Below are 27,742 nucleotides of genomic sequence, written 5' to 3'. Positions count from 1 at the left end.
TATCGTGTCTTGAATATATATATATATATGTATATATATATATGTATATATATATATACATATATATATATATGTATATGTATCCAGGAGCAAGCTGAACTCACGAGTTAAAACAGACGATTGACTCCTCCATTAGTTACTTATCATTAAATCCCTCAAGTTTCACCGTCACCGTGTTGTGATTGAACGGTTCATATTTAAAGTTCTCGCGGCTCATATCATTTGTCCAAACCCAGACTCGATGGCAAGATCGAGAATTGAGATTAACGTTTAATGACGACAATTAATCTCCAGCTCAACCGCCCGATGTCGTGAAGACAAAGTTTGCCGATTCGTTTATAGAATCCGCTCGCATTCACAGAAGACGCTGTGTGTGGAACAAAGACAGAAGAGTTTGTTTTAACCCCATGTAAATATATGTATATGCATATATATATTTATATACTTATATAAGATCATCTGTGTTTACTCTGGAACCTGTTTCTGGTTCAACAAACAAATTGGACTTTGTTTAATCAAATGCAGGTTGACTTTGTGATCGTTCAAGTAGTAGCACACACACACACACACACACACACACACACACACACACACACACACACACACACACACACACACACACACACACACACAGGCTGAGGGTGGGAATATGCCTTATTTATTCAGCATTCAAGCTTAGTTAGCAGTTAATAATCAGCCACAAATACATATGACGACATCGTTGCACGGCGACATTTCATTCATTTTCAATTAATTTCATAAGCAACAATTAAAGTGAATCACATTCAGACTCAAAGCAGGTTAAAGCACAGAATTCATTTCCGAGTCGTGATCATGAAGCTGCATTTATCTTCCTTTCTTCTCAATTCTGTCGGGCGGGAAAAAAAGAGATGAGTGGTTGTTATTAAAGTGTGCAATTATGTTGTTGTGTATTTAAGCAGGAAAAATAAGTATAGCTATGCACACAGGTTCGCACTGTTACCCTTTTTAATCCCTTTGTGGGTCAGTCAAAACAAAGACCAGTTTACACCTAACCTTAACCTAACAATTAAAAAACTTAGCCCTTAAACCTGACCAGTTCCTCAGAAAAGGAGGTTCTGTCTCATTGACACCAGGTTTTGGTCTCCGTGAGGACGACTGGTCCTTATAAGGTCAGTGTTTGTTCAAGTCAACTTTTAAAAACAACCAGGGTTGACCAAAAGTGCTGTACAGTTAAAGGCACAGCAACATAAAAGGTATAAAACATCAAGTGTCCGGGTTGACTATTATGCTTCAGTCAAGGCCAAGGAGAAGAGGTGGGTCTTTAAAAGTGTCAAAATGTTCCATAGTTTGGTGGCAGCTACAGAAAAGGCCCGATTTTGGTTAAAATCTAAAAGCAGCCTGTTAAGGCCACATTATACTTCTCCGACTGCGTATGCGTTATCCGTCTGCGTCACCACGTAGACGCCTCGAGCATTTATACTTCTGCGTCGTGGTGACGGACACTCGCTGCAATTTCCCGCCCGATCAGTAGGGGTCGCTGCGCAAGGTTGTTGTGCTTCTGGCTACAGTGAGCAATGGCGTCCGAGAAAGAAAGAGAGAGAAAGACTGTTGTTGTTGAAACAGTGGCCGTTTCTCACTTTTCTGTGTGACGGAACACAGTTTTAAGATAATTTGAGGCGAGAAATTGGCCATTTAGAGTCTAAACATGTGTTGTGTGTGTATAGATATGACGTATTTATAGTTCGGCAGCGGCGTTATCGGCGGGGATCAGCTCCGCCTCTGTCAGGACGCCCGGAGCGCACTGAGAGCCGGCACAGAGCAGCTTCGCTCGGCCTGTCCTGAGGACCAATCGCAGCTCTTGCCGTCTCCGTTGTCCCTTGACGGAGTGACGGACACTTAAAAAATATTTCGTGCAGACGGAGACGACGCAGAGGCTCTTCGACAGTCTCTGCGTCGACGCAGAGTCTCTACGTAGCCTACGCAGAGCACTTTACGCAGAAGTATAAATTGGGCTTTATTTGACCTCAGCACTAAGGATGTGGCGTGAAGAAGAAGACGGTAAGATGGTGCCAAACCATCAAGAGACTTAAAAATGAAGAATAAAACGAACCACGGAGGATGAGACTTACTTTGGTTACTATTGCTCTTTCTGCACTGACTTCCAGTCACGTTTGTAGGCGTTTGAATCTGCAATTAAATTAAGACAAACACAATTGTTATCCCTAGTTCCACCTGAGAAAATATTCCGTTCATTTTCAATGATGTTAGTAAACAAAGACAACGACGAATACGAATCTTGGACTCTGAGAGTTAAGAGTATTCAGTTGTGTGTGTGAAACGGGTACGTACTGCACTGGTAAAGGCGGTTCACGCGGAGGATGTCGGTTGCGCTCATCTGGTTGGCTCTGCCAATGGCAACGTTGGGGTTGGGGGTGGGAATGATGGTCGGCTGCCGGTTGCTTGAGAAAGCAAACCTGTGGAGCAGAAATGTTTTTTTTTTCCTTCAACATTTTAGTTTTGGTCTCAACCAACTTGTAAGAAACAAATCTGGCGATCTATGCACCAGCTCTCAGAGTTCAGCATGCTTACATCATTACCAAAATGACTGATTTGCCTGATCTCTGAACATAGCCTGATATTTCACCATTGCAATGATATATTATATTATTGTTGTCAAAATAATTTTGTAAAAGATGGAAGTTGGAGCTCAGGAATCAAACAAGAGTTTATTCTTGTACAAGAAGAGCAATCACAAAGCAACTTACAGATTCAGTCACCCTGTGAAGACACAATGGAAAATGTCTCTAGTTAACCTGTCTTGTGGGTGTGTTCTCTGACTTAACGACCCCCCCCCCACACAGACAAAGTAGGACAAAAGAAGAATCCCCCCCTCCTACGGGAAGAGAGGGAATCAGGTAGACCCCCCATAGGGAAAGAGGAAGATAAGGTGTTTACGACTCAAACCCCTGTGTCTCCAACTGTTGTTCAACAAAATAGCAAATTGTCTCTTGATCTTAGGTCACTGCAGGTCATACTATTATATTTATATAATAATATTAATACAACATTTCCGTAACAATTGTTATTAGTTATTAGAGTGGGACGCTACCTTCCGTAGTGCATGACAGAGTTGTAGTCATATGGAGTGTTCAGGTTTCTTGTGTTGATCCTCCTGAAGTTCCCCTCCATACCTGCAGGGGAACAAACAAGCCGAGCACATTGAGGGCTTCATTTTACACTCACACAGTTGTCGTTGCCAGTTTCCAACTGACGCTGGAGTTGTGTCGGCAGCAAATGCAGCAGTCGCACATACAGAGTCTGAAGCCAGAAGACCTAATATGGGCAAGATGTGATGTATATCAGGATGAGCAGATACCCTTAAAGAAGTGGGGTCTTGCTTACGGGGGGTTAGTGCTTCTGGGGAATTTGGCTGAAACTCTCCCAAGCGAGCTGCAGTACTCGGGATTGACACTTGACTTGTAAGAGAATAAAGTCGTCTTTGTTTGGTGAAAAGTCTTGTGTCACGGAGTTTCATTCTGCATCATCGTCTCAACACCTGTTGTTCTCAAAAAGAAGGAAGCCTGACTAAACTACAAGAACTTCACTTGCGTCCCTGCCAGGCGCAAGGGCTGTGCTACCCCTGAGCAAGGCACCCAAATTCCATCCATCCTGCAAGCTGTAGTTAAAGAGGATTATCTGTAACAGGACTCACCGCGAATGACATTCTCCAGCTGGATGCGAACATGCTGATCCCTGTCGGAACGTGTCTGCTCGTGGTTGAAGCCCAGGGCGTGGAGGAGCTCGTGTTGGACGATCGACTGGAAAACACAACCCCTGCGACTCAGAGACACCACCTGACCGTTTCCCCGACGCCCGACAAATGAGAAACACCTGACGACGGAGAACATGACACATTCAGCCTCTTCATTTAAGATAACAGATAAGGGTGTATGAGCACTCCGTCGGTTCATACCCTGACATGGACTGGATGTCTACAAAGTCCCTCTGTCCTCTCTGTAAGGGGCTGAAGCGGATGCAGGTGGACCGGCCAAACGAGCGCAGACCCTCGACGATGGTGTCTCGCTCTCTTTGGGCTGAGAATTAAAGGAGAAAAGAAAGGAATCGTTTGTCATTTTACAAGATCTAGTAATGTCTGTAACTGCAGCTATGTCTGTCTGTTGTCATGGTTATGGTTTGTGCTGTCGTGCAGCACTTTGGTAACTTTGTTGTTTTTATTCTTTTCATTATGTATTGTATGTTTTGGGTAACATCTACTGCACGTCTGTCCGTCCAGGGAGTGGATCCCACACCTGTGGATCCCTCACCTGTGGTTCTCCCTAAGGTTTCTACCTTTTTTCCCTGTTATAAGGGTTTTTTCCCTGGTAGTTTTTCCTTACCCTGATCGAAGGTCTAAGGACAGAGGATGTTACCAACCCTGTGAAGTCCCTGAGACAAACTATGTTTTGTAAACTGTGGGCTATATAAATAAAGATTGATTGATTGATTGATTGATTGATTAAAACGTGCTATACAAATAAAGTGGATTGATTGGATTATCACTGCTATGATACTAGTACTACTACTACAACTATTATTGATATCACTTCTACTCATATACTAATATTACGTCAATTAATACTACTACTACTGCTGGTAAAATTACATCAGTGTCAAATACAACAATTGCAATTGCTTCCATTTCATTAAGAATCATTGAATCTGTGGCAGCTGTACTTCACTTTCAACTCTGTATTCCTTCAATTACGACATAAACTTCTTTCACTCAAATGTACTTGTTCTTCTACTACATCTACTGCCGCTTCTACTGCCCCTGCTTTTTTTCTGAGCTTGTCATTAACATTAAGTGATTTCAAGCACATTGTGGTTTGCCCAGAGGTTTCGCTCATGCTCAGACAGACAACATTTCACTCAAATGACCTGAGATTGGGAATCTCTGACTCGCTGCACGCACGCCCAAAACATCCTGGACAACATCTCGTCTGGAATCTGCCGACGGGCTTGTTGCTGTAATTGTGCATCGTAAACTGTGTTTTAAAAGCTACAAAAACACAGTGTTTGTTTGTCTCAGATTACAGCTTAGACGTTATTGTGATGCGAAGCTGTCCCTGCAGAACCCTAACCCTGAGGCTCACTTAATTGGTAGTTGTTGTGTTTGGTCACGATTGGTCACCACTGTTCTAACCCTAACCCCGGGCCTGCTCTTGTACTTACAGTAGGCTGATGAGATACGGTACGGCACGTAGACGTTTCCGTCAGAGGCTTTTGGCCACAGGCAGCCGCGTGCCGTGCAGGGATCAGCGTTCTCGAAACCTGTGGGAACTGCAATGTCTCCAAACAGCACCAGAGGCTCATCCAGGTTCTTTCCTGCAAAAAAACCAAACAAACAAACATGACACTGGGTGTTTTAATCTGCAGTAAGCGTGATTGTATGAGGCTGTCGCATATAATCAACACCAAATCCCTGATTGTCTTTATGGTGCATGAGAACGAGCAGCTCACATATTTGCATTTTCAGATGGAAAAGCAGAAGTAGATTTTACTCGCTGAGGCTTTTGTGAAATGACTAAATTCCCTATTTGGACAAAAGCAGTTGGTCACACCTGTTATTTGTTGAATTGAGGCTGTTTTTAAGCTTTGGGCTACAGGCCCCTTGTCTCCAATGAAGGACAATCTTACCCCTTCAGCACACCAAGACATTTTGGACAATGCAGGGCTTCCAACTTTGTGGCAACAGTTTGAGGAAGGCCCTTTTCTATTTCAACATAACTGCAAGGACTGGTTTGACTTTTTATGTGGAAGAACTTGACTGGAACAGAGATTGCGAGACAGGTCTTCTCATCTGACCTCATCAATGCTCTACATTCTTAGAAATAAAAATGCTAAGTAAACCCAGGAAATGTGGAAGCTACAAAAGAAGCGACCAACTCCATTGAATAAGTCGGTACAGTCCCTGTTGGTGTAATGGTCAGGCATCAGCACCTTTATTTAGACATTGTGTAAAATATTATTACAGATATTGTTGATGATGGAATATCGTGGTATAACTTTTTTTTTTTTATAACAGTTGGACTGGCCCCTCCCTAACAAGCCTAAAGCTCATGTCATGTGAGCTTGAGTATGTTGGTACATACCAAGATTAGCGTTGGCCTTCTCTAACAGCGTGGACACACTGAAATCATCGTCTTCTACATTGTTGCCTGTGGAGAAAAGAAGAAGAAGAAGAAACACTTTGTTCACGTGTCGTCCGTCATTTTTCTGCCACTTTTTTGTTTTAATAAGTATAATCAAGTCTTACCAGAGTATTCTTCACTCTTTTCCAGAGAAGCCTGTGACAATATACAGAATAAAAAGTGTTTACAGTTCGGTGGATGTGGACACTTTAATTCAAGCAGAGATTTGACGTTAATTTTTGTGGGAAAACTAATTCAGTAGAAATTAAATGTAGTGAAAAATAAGTGCCGTCTGTCGTTTGCACGACTGGATTAGATTAGATTATATTAGTCTGAAGTCTACATCATTTATTGCAATTCAGTATTTGTAAAAAAAAAAAAAAAAATGTACATAAAAAAGACATTAATTATATAATTCAATGTGAGATGTGCTTTAAATTTAATTCATTTTTATGTGTAACATCATCACATGATTGGTACCGAGTCATATGGGACTTATTTTAATCTAGGTTATACATTTAGGTAAATTAAAATTTTAGGATTTATTGTAGAAAAAAAAAAGTATTAATATTTGCAAATAAAAATTAAGTACATTTTTTTTTATTTATATGTAATTCTTCGACTATCAGCAATGTAATATTGGACAGAAAATTGATGATATTTGAACATATTTATTGCATTTTTGGATATAAACAACTTTTACAATAATTTGCCTGTAATGTAATGATGAAAATAATGCAAGGAAAAACAATAAATAATGAACAAATAACATGATACAATAAAATATGAATGTTCAATAACCACAAAGTAAATAAATAAACGCATAAATAAGTCATGGTGATGATGATAGTAATGACAGAGTTGGTCCTGACCTGTGAAGAGAAGCCGACGGTGCAGACGATCAGAGTCACGACAGCAGAGTAAACGCTCATGACTGCTGCAGAAAAACAAAAGATGACCAGTGGGAAACAGAGAGGACAGTTCAGACTTATATACCCAACAAAGTCGTCTGACTTCGTCCTTAAATGGTAACGTGTTTTCTGCTCGGCGCGCGCGTGTTGGCAAAGTCGCCTTAAAAAACTGGAAGTGGCAGTTATTTCTTAAAAATAAATCTGTGGTCTGTGGTGTTGGTGCTTCTCTGCAGTGACTCAATAGTATTTATTCATTTATTTATTCGTTACACTATTTGTAACAAATAATAATAATTAACTTTTAATCAAATGTAATAATGTGTGTGTATATGTATGTGTGTATATATGTATATATATATATGTGTGTGTGTATGCGTGTGTGTGTGTTATATACAGTATATATGTGTGTTTAATATATGTGTACGTATATAAGTATGTATATATAATTATGTATGTGTGTATATATGTATGTCTACGTATATATATACATGTGTGTATATATGTATGTGTATGTCTATGGACCGCTATTGTGTCTGGAATAAAGATTGATTGATTGATTATGTATATATATATGTATACATATACATGTCTTATATACAGTGTATATATATATATATGTGTGTGTATGCGTGTGTGTGTGTTATATACAGTATATATGCGTGTTTAATATATGTGTGTATATATGTATGTGTACGTATATAAGTATGTATATATAATTATGTATGTCTACGTATATATATACATATGTGTGTATATATGTATGTGTATGTATATATATATGTATACATATACATGTCTTATAAACAGTGTATATATATATATGTGTGTGTATATATGTATATGTTGAATTTAATAATCTGTAATCCTAGATTATCTAACAACCCATGAATTACTTAAAAAATATATATATTATCATCATTTTATCAAATAACATCAGTGAATTAAATATTGTCGCAATGAAACAAAAACACACACACAAAAAAACGCTTTTAAAAAAAAAATATTAAATTAAATTAAATTAAATTAAATTAAAATCACACCTGTAACGCTTAAAATGTGACCAAAGCATACGTTGAAAAAGCTGCCTGTAAAAGTGTGAAGCCTTCACTTCACAAACCAACACATCAACACACACTTGTGTTTAGATTTTGTACGTTTGTGTAGCTGCATCAGTGTTTATACCGGGTCAGTGTCCTTCAGCCTGGACAGTGAAGTCCAACTGCATTCATGTCGCTCACTTACACAAGACCCTGTGTGCAGAAAACCTGAGGTCTGCAGTCGCAACCGCCTGTTTGTGTGTGTGTGTGTGTAACGCATGTGTTAACACACAGTTTTGCAAAGTCTTACAAAGACAGGAACAAACGCTTAGGAAGAAACATCCGACAGTGTAGGAGTGGAGCAACGTGACATTATTGACATAATAATAATCTGTATGATGCAAAAATAATCTGTAAATATATATATCTTATTTTAGCGAGCAAGTTAGCATTGTAGATGACAAGAAAATGCAGCTAGCTAGCCAAGTATCTATCTATCTATCTATCTATCTATCTATCTATCTATCTATCTATCTATCTATCTATCTATCTATCTATCTATCTATCTATCTATCTATCTATCTATCTATCTATCTATCTATAGCAATTTAGATCTATCTCAAGTAAATAAAACACAACTTTGATGTATATGTTGCACCAGAAGTCAAACCAGGCCTTTGAGAGTCATGCCTATAAAGCTTTGGTAATAATAATAATAAAAAAACACAGTCATGTTTATCATTTTTGTGTTTATTTCAGACGCTGCACTTAGACATTTGTTCACTCGGACTCTCAAACTTTCTGATCACAGAAACGTGAGACGCCTTCATAGATGTACGGCCGGTAATCGGGGTAACCCAGACACTTGGCTCTGAGCTGGTGATCTTTGTGAGCCGCGGTCAAAGCCTCCACGTCTGAGTGATGCCCCTCCCTCCTGTAGAAGATCAGGAAACGGCCGATTTTGCTTTTGTAGTCCAGCATCATGGAGTCGGGCTGGCTCTCGTACAGATCCATGACGCCCATTTCTTGGTACGGCTGAACGACTCCATCCACGTACACTACGGAGGATTCGGTGAAGAGTCTGTGGTGGTCCGAATGATTGGCGTCAACGGACATGTTGGCACTGTAGATGGTACACGACGCATTGTCCTGAAGGTTGCCCTCGGTGAACATGATGGTTTTGTTGTCGGCGAGGAGGAGGAACTCGGTGTGGGAGGAGGTGATGTTTGGGAACATGTCCCAGGCTTGAGGATTGTCACTCAGGGACCAGACCATAATCCAGTGGCCAAAGATCTTGTGCAGGTCTTCTCTGGGCAGCATCTTGTTCAGGCCGTCACATTTCGGGTCGGCGTCGGAGCCGAGGACCGCCGCGGCCGCCAGCAGCAGCAGCAGCAGCGGTGCCGCCGCCTGTTTCACAGCACAGATCATCTGCTTCCAGACAGAAAACAAACACACGCTCTGGTTCAGTCCGGAGAATAGAGAGAGACGAGTAAACGGGTCGGCTTTTAAAGGCTCTGTGTGTTTTGTTCACTGTCCTCATCGTCCTGTTTGTCCTCAGAGACTTTGTTTATTCATGTGGGCGACCACGGTGAAACATTAACAAGCCTTGAACATTATGTTTTGCACCGCAACGGTTTTATTCAAATTGTTCTTTTTTTAGTCCAAAGACACGCAGATTTGGGGGATTCGGCAACATTGGACCCTCTTGACTGTCGGCGTGAGTGTAAGAGTGAGTGGTTGTTGGTCGCCTACAATTAAAAGTGCTAAGTAGAACCATTCACTGCGGGGGGCGGCCCCACAATGAATTACAGTTGATAGTTTTAATCCAGGAGGTACTAAGCTTGTTAAATGTTTATTGGACATTACTGGATACAGACCAATAAGTTTAAACAAAAATACTGGGTATTTACCTGGTTTCTATATGGTGAATTTTAGTGTATTATTGGGTTATAAGCTGGTAATAAGCAGGTAGCTACAGCCCCCAATTACTAGCTATTTACCCAGTAAATATATGGTAACATAAATGTGTTACTTGGTATTAACCTGTAATTAGAAGGTATGAACAATGGCCAAAATACTGGGTAATTACCCAGTAAATTATAAAGTGTTATTATATTAACGCTTATATTACTTAACGCTAAACTGTAGAACTGCAATCCGGTGATTAAAATGATTACAAATGGGATTTCTTTCATTCCTAAATTGGCCCTCAGGTATCAAAACTTTGAGAACCCCTGCATTAGGGCGATCAAAATAATAATTAGGATAATTAATTATTGCTATGGCATCTATCATCACATCTTGTCAGTTTAACTGTATATAATAATAGTAAAAGTTTCATCTTCACCATGAACGTGACTCCGGGGCTAACTTAATCGCCTGAGCTTATCTGAGTCCAAAGGTACAAATGTGATTGCACGGTAAAACATTTCCCAGAACTGTTTGAAGTTCAAGAATAACAACACAGTGTGTAACCACGGAAATGGATGTTTTTTTCATTCATTTTTGTTTTATCGGAGAGCTGGAGAAGATAAAGAGTCTCAGATGTCTGTCATCTAATTTATGCCAATGACTGGTTCAGATAATCCAGTTAAAGAAATGAAGAGACGGCTGAGAGGTATGAGGAACATGAGGAAACTGAGATCGTTCCAGTGAAACTAAATATCTCTTTTGGATTGATGAATAATTCTGTTGAATTGCAGGCATCAAAAAGTTATATTTTCATGGGTCTGGCTTTGGGTGAATTCCAATTCCTCGCTTAACCCTCAATCTCAAAAATGCTCTCCCTCTAGCGCAAGTGCGCAATGCGTTCGGTGAACGGATTATCTTCTGTTTCTCAGTCATTATGGAGATTTTTCAGGTCTCTACCTCGCATTATGGTTATGGTGGTAGGTAGGGTTAGGGAAAGGGACAGGGTTAGGAAATAAAGGGCAAATTACGAGCGAAAGCATACAAAAACGATGTGCATTACTTTTCGTAGCCTTCAGTACGATAATTAGGCTGACCTGTAATGTACCCTAACCTGTAACCCTAACCGCCAGACGACAATCCTTTGATGAACGGAGTAGTCGAGGGCTAACATAAGCCTTTATGAGATGTTTGGTATGGTACACATTTTTTTTTTTTTAATTATCGGCCCCAACCATTCCATTTTTTGGTACCATTCCCTTGGGGGTACCAGAGTAACGGTACGGTACGGTTTGGGTGGCGCTGGACCCACGACGGTCAACCGATTGGGCGTCAGGAAAGTGTCACTCATTTGCAGCCCCTGTTGTTGCCGTTGTGTTGCTGTTCGTTGTGTCGTTGTCCATTGTCGACACACACACCGGTACCATGTTGCGCTCCATATCTCACTGACACGGCCGTCGGGCACATCGCAAGCCTGACCGAGGGCTTTATGACGGAAACCTGCTCCAGGCATTTGTGGTAGCAGCAAATGTTGTGGAAGTAAAAGACTCCATTTGTATTTATCTTGCAATAAAAACTGTTTTTATTTTTTTATAGCAAATGTAAACAGGAAGTAGAGGAGCAGTGGTGCGTGTTACCTGCTGTATCAATGTTTTTATGGCAGTCATTTTTCTATTCTTATGCAACATAATACCTTGGTTGAGTCAGTGATTAAAAATGGAGCTGAAATGGATCATGTCAGTGAATTTAACTGCTGCTATTGTCCGTTTGTCCTCTGCGTGGGCACTGGACATCATCATCTGTTTGACTTATCCTCCTCTCAGGTTTTTTTAGTGTGTGGGTGTGAATGCAGAGACCATCAGTCGATAACAGACTCAAACAAACTGTAATTATAAAGTTCAATGTGTTCAGTAAGGGAGGACTTGACCCAATTTACAAAAATGACTCATGCTGAGTCACGGGTCGTCTCTCACCACACACAGATTTAGCTTAGGTCATCTTCCCTGGAATGAGTCTGGTGTTTGTCTCTTATTTGGTGAGTTTGTTGAGTTTGTGTGATGTTTGACAGCATTTGTTATTTTTTACATTGACTGTGTGCATTATTTTGATGTGCATTTTGTATCTGCACTGCAGTGCACTCATATTTTAAATAAAAGCATGTCAAACTAAAGCTAAAAGGGCATTCAAAATAACGTTTTGGATATAAGAAATAAAGTTTTAGGGACTAAACGTTTACTCTGAATAACTCAATAATAATTGGCGAATACCAGTTGTTTGAAGGAGGTAAACAATCATCCAAACTAACCTCTAGTTATTTATGTTTACATGTTAAAGGTTTGATTCAGGTTAAGAATGATTAGAAGAGATAAAGTGGAAAATATTTGTACCATACCCTGAATCACATGAGGTTGAACACTCACTCCGGTGGAGCTAACAGCTAAGCTAACAGGTGAGTTTTGTATATTACTTGCCATCTACAGTGTGAAACTCAAACTAAATCCATGTCCGGGGCTTCTGTGTTCTCTGCTGAATTGCTTGATCATTATTTCAAATAATCTGATTCTCTTCTAGGCCATAGCCCTAGCATAAATATGGCAAACCTTTATTTCTAATCATGGATTATATATATATGGACATACACATAGTCTCTGGGTTCTTCCTGAAGCCATGAACAGGTCAGTCCGAATGGATCTCGATTTATAACCTCATTAAACATTTTCCGGTTAAATCACAAGTTTGAGGTCGACTTCAGGAGAACATGATGTCGATTTCTTAACCTCTTCTTCCCTGACCCTCTTTTCGGAGTCCCTGCTCTAAAATGACATGCCCAAACTAAATAGAGTAAATCTCTGCAGTTACAAGCTCTATGTGGATTATCTTGGTATCAAAATAAAGATTACACTTGTGAGATTCCACCAGAGGTGTAAGTTTCACTGTAGATGTCACTGTGTCAGAGTAAATGTGGTACACAGCATAACTGAAGGATTTTTTTTCTCTCGCCTAAAAAAAGATTGCATTTTAAAGCAAATATCACCTTTAAAATATGCAGTAGGAACTTAAAAACACATGGAGGTCATGAGCTGTGCAAAGTCTGATGCTGCTGAAATAAAGCAGAGTGAAATTACAGAGGTTTTAGTAAAGAGATGTTTGGGCATTCTCACTCTTGGCACAGTTTGGCACCATCTGTGTCATTTGAGATTTCTTAGGTATCAAATTATTAAAAACCCATTTAATTTTATTTATATGTCACTACAGATCTAAAAATAACTTGTTTTGAAAAAAAAAGTATAATAAGTCGCCTTTAATAGATGCTTCCTGTGCAGTGCGTAATAACAACTCTGTGACTCTGCAGCGTCTTCAGTTACGCAGCACCATAGCTCTGGCTTACCTTGGTCAATTAGGCTGATTGACAGCTCGTTTTAAACCTCTAAACCGGTAGAATCAGACCCCGGTCTCCAAATGCGTGTGAATCACTTCATTAGCGAGTCAAAAGACATTCGCCCTTCTCTAATCAGAACGATCTAATGTCGCTCTGTAATAATCAATTAGACCGGAATTTGTTCCCAAAGCATGCTGGGAAGTGTAGTTCTTCATTAGAAGTGGTTTTGTTCCGGTGGAAATAATTTGTGAACCATGAAGAAGAGGTTAAACTATCTTCCCACTTCGAGGAGAATAGATGATAAAGTGCAGCACATGAGTGGACACCTGTGAGATTGGCGGCATCGAACGCGACGCAACAGACGTCACCAGCAGCTCTTTTTGTCCTGCTGTCGTGGGTGGAGCCGACCGTACCGCACAATTTTACTTTGGTTCCCCAAGGGAAGGGTGCCAAAGAATGGAACAGTAGGGCTGGTTATTTTGGCGTTATTCCCAATTGAAGCGCCAAGAAATACGTACCATACTGCACCGAACCAGACCTTTCAGGTCTGTGGCAAAACGGCCCCTGTGGCTGGGGTCAATTTGGAATGTCCGATTAACAATGAGGCTTGGGTACCATGCTCAGGGTGGCCTGAGCCCCTGGTAGGGATTCAAACTGCGAAAACATTTCCCTCGCGCTCATCCATGGGCTGCCCCATCCTTGCAGACACACACAAAAAAATACACACAACAAATATACCTCAATCAACAGATTCTTTTAATAAATAATATTAACAAAACCATAACGAGACCAAAAATGATTTGTGTACAATTTCTGTCAAACTTTTTTTTTTTTTTTACATTTAACTACAGGACCAACTGATCCAATGAAGGAGGCAGCAGCAGCAGCAGTACGTTATACAAAGCCAGATGATGTAATTAGCAGAGGGAGTGGGCAGCTGATTCAGACACCAACAAGTCCAGACTACACGGTTATTGGTTGGGGGAATGGAGGGATTGAAGGGTCATAACTGTGGCATCCTAGTCCATGAAGCCCCCGTACCTCTTCTGTAGCTCACTGCCGTTCTCCCAAGCCCGTTTCAACACGCTCCCACTCTTGCTGCTGTCCACCAGCCACTCGGGCCTGCCCACGCGCCTCATGAACCCTCCGTAGCGCTTCTTGAGCCCGCGGCCCAACACCGCCTCCAGCAGGTCGCTCTGTGCGACCCCACTTTCGGCTCGGCGCATGAACCCTCCGTACCGCTTCGCCGCCGCCGCCTCGCCTCCCTGACCATCCCCCTTGGCGCCATGCTCTGCTGCGTTCAGGAGCTTTAGGACCTCCAGGAGAACACTCTCCTCCTCATCCTGGGTGCCAGGACCCTCTAGCGTCCCCTCTGGCGAGGAGGAACGGCGAGCCATGAAACCGCCGTAGCGCTTCATGAAGCCGCCGTACTTCTTGGCCAGCAGGTGTTCCGGTGATGTTGTGTCCTCGCCGTCTGAGATCATGACCTCTGCCGTGTCCTGGTCCTGCTGTTGACGCGGGTCGGCGTCCAGAGGCATGATGTTTTCCTCCTCCAACAGGAAGTCCCGGCAAAGGCGGAGCTTCTGGCTGTCCAACCCACCGTCGCACTCAAGTGAGCATGTCTAGAAGGAAATAAAAAAAAAAGGTTTCCACAGTCACTTTATGATCATTGTAAGCGTCCTAAATGGCTCTATTGCATTTTATTGTGTTACTAGGTAAGGAAGGGATGGGAAGGGCACTGTACAAGTTGCAGTTTTTGTGCCAGCAATTTTTGGCTCATCCAATCTGAAAGAAAACATGGCTTGTGACCAAAGATTTGCCAAGGGCTCAAGATCTGGGGAACCCCTGAGCCAGTTTTCCCAATCCCCATTGCTCATTGTTATTTGGACACCCTACTTTCACCCCAGCCACAAGGGGGAGCACAATCCTTGTACTCCTTGTGCCACCCCCAATCCCAGATAAATGGGAGGGTTGCATCAGGAACAGCATCCAGCGTAAAAAAATCTGGATGCTCATGTCCACCACCCTTGCATTAAACTCGGATCACATACCCTGGTATTAGAGTGGAACACTATTTCTGGTACCACCAGAGGAAGCTCGCGTACCACTGGTGGTACACGCACCACAGTTTGAGAACCATGGTCATAGACCCTTCTCTATGACCCTTAACAGGTGCAACATTTTGGCTTTGGTTGATACTGAATTCACAGATGTTTTGATAGTATTCCAAAATGTATTAGTCCTTTTGGCATTGGACGTTTATTGTTGATTATTGATGATTACAAAAGGCACATTTTTGTTGTTTTAAAAACCATTTTGAGGACCTGTTTCATGCATTTATTGACGGGACATACCATTTTTGTCGTCCAATAACGCAATAGTTTTAATATCAATGGTAACGGTGACCATTCAAACAAAAACACACAAAACATCAGCAAAGAAATCAGACAAATATACAAAAAAAAATATTAATATACATTATACATATTAAACAGAAGATATAACCCCCACACAGTTCCCTGCTCTTACTCGAACATGTTAGAGTTAGAGAGACAAACTGTTGATGAGAAAGAGGTCGGGAGTCAACAGATGCTGTGTGAGAACGACCCAGTGCATCTGTTTCAAGACATAAAACACAGTTTCTCATTTGGACCTCGCTGCTTCAGCCACCGTCACAGCGTCACATTACCATAAACGCTGCATGTCCCTCACCAAACAACCCACTTATCCCACTCGTCCTTTAGCTGAGTGTGTTCATAAAGCCCCAGTGGCACGAGTGTAATCAGACTAAAGGTGAGGCCGTGGGGGGGGGGGGCTGCTGCTGCTGTGCGTCCTGCTCACTCCACCCCCCCCCCCCCTCATGTGTTATCATTGGATTTCACTTATTTCATCTATCAGAAAACCTCCCTGAGTGATGGCAGCCAGGGTGGATTCTTGCTGAGCTTTCGGAAGACAGAATTAATGAAGAGGAAAATTGAATTGAGGACATATTGGTGCCCGTGGGGTTACGGGGGTGGAGGGCAGCAGCAGCAGCCTCTGGTGGCCAAGAGGGGAAGTGCACGGCAAGGTGTTCAGAGTGAAAAGACCTCACGAAAATATTCACTTATTATTGTAAGATTTTTTCAAAACCAGAATGCAATAAATGTACATCCATAATAACAACCTTTCAAATGACTTGACTTTTTTTGTTTTTATAGTAAAATGCACAAACCAGAAGCAGCGTTATTATGTTACTATTCTATTCTATTGAATAAATCATTCATATTGATTTCAATAGAATCTATTCTATTCTGTTGTAAACCTTTTTAGAGGATGGAAGTCGTCTCCGCTGCACTCAGGGTCGCGGTTAACAATTGTTCTCCATAAATCCATTAATATGTTAATAATTGATTTGCCGTATGGTCCATAAAATGAAAAATGTCATATATATGTATGTATACGTTATATACACACACACACATATATATATATAGACACACAAAGAGAAAGCTGAAACAGAAAATCAAAAAAAAAATTTAAATGTCATTTTATTTCCCTCTATTGAACCACGTGGGTGCAGTGAAGTGTCGACAGAAGACGAGGTTTTATCATCATCATCATCATCATCATCGTCATCTCGTAATAACAGAGAGCAGAAGATGAAGAGATAAAAAAGACGGTGGGGAAATGAGAGAAGACATGAAGGGACGAGAAGACCGGAAAGACGACGGAGACAAAAAAAAAGGGTCATTAGATTAGAAAGATTAGAAAGACAAAGCAAAAGACACAAGCTTCTTAAATGTGAAGATTTTCTTCTTTCATTTGCTCCATAAGAAATCATTTTTTTTTCATTTTCTGACACTTCATGGAGCAAACAAGTGCTCAATTAATCGCGAAAAAGATCAAGCGGTCACTTTCAGCCCAAGAACGTATTTTCCTTAAAATAATGACGCCGTTTAAAGGGTAACTAACCCCCTTTAACCCGAGGAGGGAGGGGTGGTTACCTCTAGGCTTCATAAAAGGGGGAGGAGTCTAATTGGATAGGCGGGTGGCGAAAGAGTGAGCCAGCGACGCAAGAGGAAGCCGGGAACGCAGTAGCTGGTGTTTGACCAGAGAGGGCAGTAGATACGAGACAAAAGTCTGGGAAGCGTTTGAACATTTTCGCGAACATTTTGAACATGTTTTTGGTTCGTGCTGGGCACGTTAACGGCGTCAGCGTTACCGCATGGCGCGTTTCCATGCCGACTGACCGGGAAAAGACACGCGCAACGTCACTTTTACGTGCCGGTTTACGCGACACCGGAGTCCAGGCACCGTTTATCAGTTAGCTCCGTTAGCTCCTTTAGCGTCGTTAGCGCGCCTACAGTCGAACTGGAGCAAGCCTCTGTTTTTAAAGTTTAGTGTTACTTCAGACACTCGTTTTAACAATCGGGAGTCACGTAAACATGACACCACGCGCGCCTGCCATCATGGAAACGCGTCATGCGGCGCAAGAAGAAGCCGGGAATGCAGTAGCTGGTGTTTGACCAGAGAGGGCAGTAGATACTAGACAAAAGTCTGGGAAGCGTTTGAACATTTGAACACACGTTTGAACGAGCGAGCCTCTGTCTTTAAAGTTTAGCGTTACTTCAGAGACTCGTTTTAACAATCGGGAGTCACGTAAACATGCCGCCACGCGCATCTTTTTCCGGTCTGTCGCCATGGAAACGCGGCATGCGTTAACGTGCGTTAGCGTTGCCGCCGCTAACCGCCGTAGCACTATTTTTTCTTCGACAGTGTGCTACAAAACGAAGCTGTGGATGCGTTCAACTTTCACGGACGAGACGAGACAAGAAAAGCAAACAACGACCCCCCACAAATGTGACGTCGTGCAGAGTTTTAAAAAAAGAAGAAGAAGAAAGAATCAAAGACAGTGACTTTACCAGCGGGGAGAAACCGGACTGTTGTCCCAGCAGACGGTACACACACAGTGCACACTCTTTACCACAGTCTGTGGCGACGGCCAGTGACGCACACGCACCCAGAACCAGCATCCACATGCAGCTGCTGTGAGGGGGGGCAGCCATGGACTGAGGGGGGGGGGGACAGGCAGGACAACAACAGACATTTTGTTATTATTATTATTATTATTAATATTATTATTAATATTATGATTATGCATCACATTAAATAAGAATTGTCTGCAGCAATTAATCGATTGCTAAATGAACAATAAACGTCTTAAATGTGAATATTTCCTGGTTTCTTTGCTCCGTACGACAAAGGAAATCAATCAAACTGATTGACAGGGTTTCACAACACTGATCAATATTTTCTGACATTTCACGGAGAAAGAAAATGACTCGGTTAATTGAGAACATCATGGTTTTTCAGCCTCGGCTTCAATGTGAATATTTCCTGTTGTGTTTTTTTTTTTATTGTTTTTTTTATTAAATTCATAAAATCTGAATCACTTTAGTTTGAGGACAAAACACTGATCCACATTTTATGGCACAAACAATTACTCGAATAATCAAGACATTGACAGATGAATCAGTTATGATGATAATTGTTGTCATTATTATAATAATAATAATTATTATAATTATCATGATTCATAACATTTAAAATACAGGGCTGCAAACAGTCATCACTTAAATGTCACATGAATTAATTCATGAATTGATTTTTTTTATATTTTATATATATGTTAAATTATATTTTTTTAACATGAAAATTAAATTATTTTTACTTTCTTGAAATTTTATGAAGAAAATATAAACAATAAAATGAATAAATCCTGCATTTTTAATTATGAATATTATTATGGATATTTAAGAGCGTGAGATTACAAATACTTGGATTTATATATATATATATAGATATAAATAATTCACTCTTATAGCTATTTGATACACTATAATCTCTATGAATGTGTGTGTATGTTGTACAGTGTTGGAAGCACGTGTATAAATCCATCTCTAATTTGTCATAATATTGTTTTCTGCTGAGTCTGCGTTATAATCTGTGTACAACCAATAATCAATGAAAATAGGTGTGTGTGTGTGTGTGTGTGTGTGTGTGTGTGTGTGAAAGCAGCGGTTAATAAAACAGTCATAGATTAAAAGTTCATCTCTTACCTCTTGTTGTTACAAACGGGATTAAAAGCCGCTCTGTGAGTTCCGTTTGCCCGCGCGCGCGCCCTCGGGGGAACCGGCGGAGTTTGGGAAACCGTGGAGTGGCTCGCGCTCGAGCAGCGACTTTAATATGTGCGCGCGGCGCCCGGTGTGGCACGCGCTGCAGCCAATCAGCGCACTCACACACTCTCTCTCTCTCACACACTCAGTCTCCGGTTGTACCGGGATATTACCGGACCAAAGGAAGTCTCTCACCGGGGGTTCAGTGCGCACTGGAGATGTGGAGCTCCACAGCGTTTAAGTAGTTTGAGGCGCTTACGTCACTGTGGCAACAGAGTGATGATGTTGATGATGATGATGATGACGTGACAACCTCCACTCACCACACACACACACACACACACACACACACACACACACACACACACACACACACACACACACAGGAGGAAAACCGTTCCATAGCAACCACAAGAGAACCAAGCGGACAACCTTCAGGGAACGTTCCCACAACCAACAGTTAATGTTCCCAGACTGTTGCAAGTACACTCTTAGAAATAAGGGTTCCGAAAATGGTCCTTCTTGGTAACACTAATGGTTCCAGTAAGAACCATATTGATCCAGAGAACCCTTAAAAACCACTTTCCCGAATAAAGGATTTTGAAATGGTTCTTGGTGGAACCCTCCAAAAGGGTTCCCGGTGGAACCTTAATAAAAAGGTCCTACCTGGAGCCAAAAAGGGTTCTCCTATGAGGACAAGCTAGGTAGAACCTCATATGGTTCTACTTAGCACTTTTATTTCTAAGAGTGTAATGTTAGGGGAACTTTCTGGGAACCGTTCTATAAAGGTTCTATCGCGTTCGTTCTATCGTTCTATCTCGCGTTGAACAAGCTTGGCTCAGGAAAGCTTGATTCTGTTGAAAGCGAAATGTTCAAACACATATAAAAGTCACACAAATGCAATTTAAAAACACACACGACCACCAGGTCCATTCATCTGTGCAGTGACCTCATGCTAACGGCAGTAACACACCACACCACAAAGTGGACTGCAACGACCACAACACAACATGGTCACACTGTAGTGACCACACATGTGACAACTGTTGCAAAAACCTAAGAAATCATCTGTAAAGAGACGCCCAACCTATCAAGACAGATAACAGGCCAAGCTAGTCTTTAGCAACAGAGCTGAATAAAACACAATAAATCCAAATCACTCCTCGGGCGCCAAAATGCATAAGGCCAGTCGTGGCCTCCCTGCACTGAGGGGGAAAACTCAACCTTTTAAAAGGAAGAAATCTGTGATAGAATCTCTGTCAGAACCAAACCCAAATGTGCTCGATGTGCATCATCTGCCTCGGCCGGTTGTGGTGAAAGGGACAAAATGGTAGAAGAAGGCAGAAGAAAGAAGACCAGGAGCAGTTGTATAACAGTTGTCTGAAAACTGTTTCCAACAGGGAAAGTTAGCCTTGCCCTCTAAGTATAGCCTAACAGTTAGCCTAATAAAAATTCAATTTAATTCAATTTAGACGTTTTAGACAACATTGGTACAGAGGCTGTCGTGTCAATGTATTCTGAGCCTGGACGAGCACCGATAGCAGCTCTTCCTCGGCCTATGATGAAGACCCTATGATGCTGTTTTCATCATCTAGGTCGACTCGTAAAAGTTGTACATCATCAGATGTGTTTGCAGAGCAGGGTCACCGTGTCATCTGGGAACTGAAGCAGCAACCTCACCACGGCGTCACTGTAGACCACCATGAGCCTCCGCGCACTACTTTTCCTGTAGTTGCACCAAAGACGAGTAAAAAGGATTCTCATGTTAATCATAAGGGTAACGCGACAGAGCGGCGATGTGTGACGCTCCACGGGGCTGACGACGACGACGTCGATCCAACACGTTTACGACGGCAGACGCAGAGGCTAGTTTTTCATTTCAAGCGCTGCAGCAATAACACACACCAGCGACTGTTTATGGCTCTATAATACTCACAATAATACAATAATACTCCACTCCACGTCTTATCTCACGCACACAGACGGCTCTTATCGTCGCTGCAGGTGTAACGAAGACAAGCTCTTTAATTAAGAAAAGGTGTTTTCACTAACGTCGCTGCTGCGGCGCTTCACTGTTTGTTCCCGACACTTGTTTGACGGGAACAAAAGCCTCAATAAAGATTAACCTGTAATGCCAGTTATGAGCTGTGTGTGTGTGTGTGTGTGTGTGTGTGTGTGTGTTTAAGACTAACGCCACATCATTGTGTGACGGCTCGTCTAATTGCAGATGTGATTATGGAGGAAATCTAGTTTTTTTCTGTTGTATTGAGCCCACACTGAGTCACGGTTAATCAATCTTTAGGGGATGTTCCACTCTACAAGATACACAGGTACAGTGTTATCTAACCCTAACAAACATGGTCTGGTCCAAAACCCAAGGGATTTCTAGTGTAACAACAGTGTGATGAACACAGCGCTGTAGTTAACAGTTAGTTCCGACCGGTTGGGACCAGGTAATTTGATTGGACGCATTCCTTCAGGCATTCCATTAGTGCTGAGATTGAGTCTTTTAACTGTAAGTGTTCATAAAAAGCCTTAATTACACTGACATTCAGGTGTTGTTAACTGACTGTGGAAAAAACGTACACAAACAGATTTTTATCGTTACGCTGGAGAGAGTCAGAGAAAATCGTAGGCACCAAATGTTTGAAGAGATAGAAAAAAAACCCTCCTCTCTTTGCTCCAAATGTTTCTTTTACCTTATTATCAAATTTTGGACGACATACTAACCTCAGACTTGTTTGACAAATTTTTGACTTTTTTTTTTGACATTTTTTGGACACATTTTTATTGTTTATTTTTTGTCAACTTATGGACAACATAAAAAAAATATATATATTTTTTTAATCAGATTTTGGACTTTTTTTTTTTGTACAATTTTGAACGACATCCTTACCTATGACTTTTTCATCAAATTTTGGAATTTTTTTTTACCTTTTGGTCAAATTTTGGAATTTTTTTTTTGGTCAAATTTGCCCATTACCCATTAGATCTGGATTTATTGAAAATGTTTTGGGAGGTTTTTGTCACATGATCAATGGGTAGTAGTAGATTCGTACCAGACATTTAATTGGAACATACACAAGGGCTGAGGTTCTACCTGGAACCATTTGCTTCTTAAAGGGTTCTTGGTAACACTAATGGTTCCAGTAACCCAGAGAACCCTTTAACACCCCTTTCCTGAATAAAGGGTTTTAAAAGGGTTCCTGGTGGAACCTTTATAAAAAGGTTCTACCTGGAGCCCAAAAGGGTTCTCCTATGAGGACAAGCCGAAGAACTTGATTTGGTTCTACTAAGCACTTTTATTTCTAAGAGTGTACTTTCAGGAAGTTACAAATGAACATTTCACTCAGATTGGCCGGACTTGTACTGTCCACTCAGACCATATAACCTTCTCCTGATGCATTATATTCATATCAGGGAGGTTGTATAACGTGCATATTATCACCACCCCAATCATTGCAGATTCTTCAGAAACCTGAAGAAGCCTCTTGGAGGAGACGCGAAAGGCCTTCAAGAAATCTCGAAGCAAGTTGAGCTGCTTTTATCTACACTGTTGGGAATCAATCTCCATCCTTCAGTCTCAGGAAGTCCTTTAGCACCATCACCATAAGTGTCTGAAGGATTTACGCTGTTGCCGCTCAGACAACACGACATCAACCTCGCACGAGACTCCATAAATCATTTCATCACAGTACAATCTGAAATAAGTCATGACCCCCCCCCCCCCATGTCTTTCTTGATTGAACCGGATTACTGTGTGTACCATCCTTATCCAAACCTAAAGGTCAGGATCTGACACATGCTGGACAATATGCAGTGAAAAAAGGTCTAGGGTCCGTTAAGTGCACTCAGGGTAATTAGTTAGATTAAGTAGAGTCTGTGTGGATGTGCAGAAACCTCTTCTCTCTATTTTCGTTCATTAAGTCTATTCCCTTCCATTTATTATCCATAAGTAAATCAAAACAGATGTATAAATATAATCATATAATTGAGAATCACTGGCCGATACCATGTCATATCGAACTCCATTCCCTTTGGCATTTTCCCCCCCAGCACCACATGGTGTCGCTCTGAGGTTCTTTAAAACAAGATATGAGTCAGACTTGACAAAACAAAAGACTTATCCTTTTATAATCAAGTCATACGAATGTTAATGTTCTCCTTCTTCTTTTTCACAGCTATGTGAAATGATCAAATGCTTAATGACTGTTATTATATCCGCGAGAAACGCGCGCAGATGTTATGGAATTGGTCTGGACAGTCTGGAATCGTCCCCGTCCGCAGATTTCAACCGTTAGCGATAACTGTAAAAGCGTTTGAGATTAAATGTTCTTATTTTTTTTATAGGTCACATACCCCCTGTAGATGATCCCTATTGATTTTGAGCTGTCTACCATTATTATTAATTAGTTAATTAATTAATTAATTAATTAACTAATTAATTAATTAATTAATTAACTAATTAATTAATTAATGATATGAAAACCATATTTTCGCCTGTATCTTCCAAAGTATTGCAGGTATTGGCTTCAAATTTTGCATGGGCATCACATACCACCTGAGAATTATCCCTATCTTTGTAGCTTTATTATTAATTAGCAAATTAATTAATTTATTATGCTAAAAACACATTTTGGGCTTTATCTTCCAGACTGATGGAGATATTGCCTTCAAATGTTGTACAATGATTCATGTAACAACTATCTACAAGTACAATCATTATTACTTTGGCTATGATTGGTAATAGTTACATAATAAGTTAACTGGTTAACTTATTAGTGAACACAGAAAAAATAGTTAAGGCATTTTTTCTTTATTATTGAGCTCATTTGGACACATTGAGGATATCATGGGTTTATTTAGCACTTATTCATAATATTTATTACATTATATTATACATTTATTAATTATAATATAAAAATAGTTAAGCCTCCATTTCTTTATTAATGCATTGAATGGAAAGTTTGAACATATTGTAGATTTTTCATGAAATTTAATAAACATAGTGTACGCTTTTTCATGACATTTGGACACTTTGAAGATATGGCAGGTGTGGTTAGCATTTTTTCATATATTGGAAAGTTGAGGATTGGACAAGTTCGCGGATATACCCCTTGCTGTCGGCCCCCGACAGCGTAGGCTAGTTTTGCAGATGATGTTGCATAGAGCGAACTGTATGTACTGTATAGGAAAATGAAGCAGGCCCGCGATGGAACCCTGTGGGACACCAAAAACAGCAATACACACTAAGTGTTGATAGACAGGATCTGAGTGGATTAAAGCCTAAATCAATGAATAAATGAGAGAGACAATGCATTTTAAGCAATTCTCCATTTCCACACTAACATTTCTTGTGCATCATTAACAGCAACGTGATATTTCTTCATTATATCCTTCATGACGTCATAATGAGTTTGGACTCAGCAAGTGTGGAACCATTTTAACCATAGAGGAAGTCTTTTTTTGGTGAAGGTTTGACTCTCACTCTGTCTGTTTCCAGCATTAAAGGAGTTCAGGCGAGGGTCAGAGTCGGACAGGAAGTACAAAAGTACAAAAACATATTAAAATGTACAAGCGGTTGATAAGTTAATGACGCTAGTGCTGGTGTAATTTCACGAACCGGAGGAGACGACAAATTAAGCGCATACGCACAGATAATCGCATACGCAGAAATTAAAACATTCCACGGTGTCAGTTTTTTCCACGCCATACGATATATGATACAGGCGAGAGTGCGAGAGTGTCGTCTTACAGCGGATACATTTCCCTGCTACTGCTTTTCGAGGGAAAACGTGCTGTTATTAAAATCACATAATACAGACTCATAATGAAGTAACACTAGAGATAATTTTTGCAGTAAGTCAGTTTAGAATCTTTGGAACCGACACTCGTGAAAGAATATTCAGACGTCCAGTGTTTTTTTTTTTGCCAAAACAAGTTATTTTTTGACCAACAGTGACATGTAAATAAAAATTAAATGGGTTTTAATAATTTGGTACCTAAGAAATCTCAAACGGCACAGATTGAGCCAAACTGGAGAACGCTCAGACATCTCTTTACTGAAACCTCTGTCATTTTACCCTGCTTCACTTCAGCAGCGTCAGACTTTGCACAGCTCATGTCCACATGTGGTCACATGACCTCCATGTGTTTTTAAGCTCCTGCTGCATATTTTAAAGGTGATGTTTGCTTTAAAATGCAATATTTTTTTAGGCGAGGGGAAAAAAAAGCCTTCATTTATGCTGTGTTCCATGTACATTTAATCATTTATTTAAGTGTTATCTGTATTTAAATACCAAAATAATCCACATGGAACTCGTAACTGCAGAGATTTACTCTATTTAGTTTGGGCATGTCATTTTTGAGCAGGGACTCAAAAAAGAGGGTCAGGGAAGAAGAGGTTAAGTCTCAGCTGATATACTGAATACTACAGTGTTATAGATTTTTTTAGGGAGGGGTTTGTTTATTTTTTTCTTCCATGCAGACTTGACAAATTATGTGTGTGGTCAGTCAAAAGGTATTTTTCTATAAGAGCTACGCTTGGATTGTCCTCTCAGTCGTCTGCACTTGCACAACCATCATTCATAATAGCATAATAGTATTCATAATAATGAATACTTAGATAAAAGAGCAGATCTAAGATCCAAACAAATGTAATGTCTCTTCAGGGAAGTTTGTTTGTATGCGCAGTACATCATAAAATCTCCCATTGTCTCCGAAAGACACGTACAGTATGTTTCTATTAGTGCTTCATTTGGGAAAACTAAACCTCAGATCTCATGGACGCGACCGTCTGAGCCAAAACACAACCATTAAAATAACTTTTTCCTCATAGTATTCACATTCCCACACAACTAAACTGCATTCTCACTAATGCTGAGCACATAATACTTCTGGTGCTTTTTGGCTAAAACGAGGAAATGAAAGCGATGATAACTGCACGACTGTGGTTGTGTTTGGTAACAGTGACTCATCGTTGATTCGGTTCAGGGCACAAAAAGCTGCTGATGAAGGTGATTCTCACTCAAACATCAGTGTGTCTCATGTGTGTCATTTGCTCGGCGATATCAAATTTTTCCGTTTGTACTGCATACGTATTATATATATATATAAAAAAAACAACAACACTGTCATTTCCTTGATTCAGTTGTACATACTTTGTGATTTTTATTTATTTTTATCAACGTGGATTTGGGAGGAGGAGGAGAGAACAGAGCGGATGTCGGAATTTATGTAAGAATTTATGTATAAATGACTGAAACTGTCCTCCAACGAAACGTAACTATGGGTCGTATACAGGAATTGTGACCCACTACCGTTCAAAAGTGTGGGGTCACTTAGAAATGTCCTTCTTTTTGAACAAAAAGCACTTTTCCCCAATGAATAGAACATGAAATTAATCATAAATACACTCTATACATTGTTAATGTGGTAAACGACTATTCTAGCTGCAAACGTATGGTTTTTAATGGAATATGTACATAGGTGTATAGAGGCCCATTTCCAGTGTTCTAATGGTACATTGTGTTTGCTAATGGCGTTAGAAGACTATTGATGATTAGAAAACCCTTGTGCAATGATGTTAGCACAGCTGAAAACAGTTTTATTTTGAATAAAAATAAAATTATAAAAATTATTTCTAATCTTGTCAATGTCTTGACTATATTTTCTATTTATTTTGGAACTCTTTTGATGAATAATAAGTCTGACTTTTAATGGAAAACACAACAAAAATTGTAGCAGTGAGCCAAGCTTTTGAACGGTAGTGAGGGCGTTTAAAATAGACGCCCCCTAGTGGTAGTATAAATAACAGCAATCTGGTACCTTGGGTGTGTCTTCATCAGGTAGTGCCGACTCATACACGATACCCTGTCATTTTTTAGTCCTAACCCTAACCTCTAAAACACTTAAAATACCGGTGTGCTAAAAACGTACCTATGGGTCTTGGTCAGGGGTCGTAACCCGGCTCCAGTTTGTGTTTTAAAAGCAAACCTGCAGGTGTTAATGACACAACGTTCCTCTACACGCAGCCTATCACAGTTCAGACTTGATTACACACACAGTAACCGCAGGGGTCATTACATTTAATCACCTTTTTGCTGTGAAAACATTTTTAGTATCATCCGGGGGAATCGTCCGTGCCTCAGAGACGACGAGCGGGGTCGTTTTCGCCCTC

General features: G+C 40.6%; 2 protein-coding genes across 2 annotated transcripts; both read right to left on the bottom strand.

Annotated features, from left to right (window-relative positions):
• Positions 1-784: 784 nt before the first annotated feature.
• On the bottom strand, positions 785-7,105 carry LOC310926693 (low choriolytic enzyme-like; the record flags this gene model as incomplete). Its single annotated transcript, XM_083888877.1, has 10 exons — positions 785-868; positions 2,112-2,169; positions 2,332-2,456; positions 3,092-3,173; positions 3,695-3,873; positions 3,956-4,076; positions 5,215-5,367; positions 6,135-6,200; positions 6,299-6,329; positions 7,046-7,105. The coding sequence occupies 9 exons, from the start codon at positions 7,103-7,105 to the stop codon at positions 2,120-2,122; spliced, it is 867 nt and encodes a 288-aa protein (XP_083745003.1). The 3' UTR covers positions 785-868; positions 2,112-2,119.
• Positions 7,106-14,427: 7,322 nt separating this feature from the next.
• Positions 14,428-18,453, bottom strand: LOC310927060 (proenkephalin-A-like; the record flags this gene model as incomplete). The annotated part of the gene is made up of 2 exons (XM_083889301.1): positions 14,428-15,030; positions 18,310-18,453. 2 exons carry the CDS (start codon positions 18,451-18,453, stop codon positions 14,428-14,430), a joined length of 747 nt encoding a protein of 248 aa, XP_083745427.1.
• Positions 18,454-27,742: the final 9,289 nt, after the last annotated feature.

Source organism: Microchirus variegatus (assembly GCF_963457635.1).
Source record: "Microchirus variegatus genome assembly, chromosome: 5".
NCBI classification, from domain to species: domain Eukaryota; kingdom Metazoa; phylum Chordata; class Actinopteri; order Pleuronectiformes; family Soleidae; genus Microchirus; species Microchirus variegatus.
This window is presented reverse-complemented; position numbering and strand designations above follow the sequence as displayed.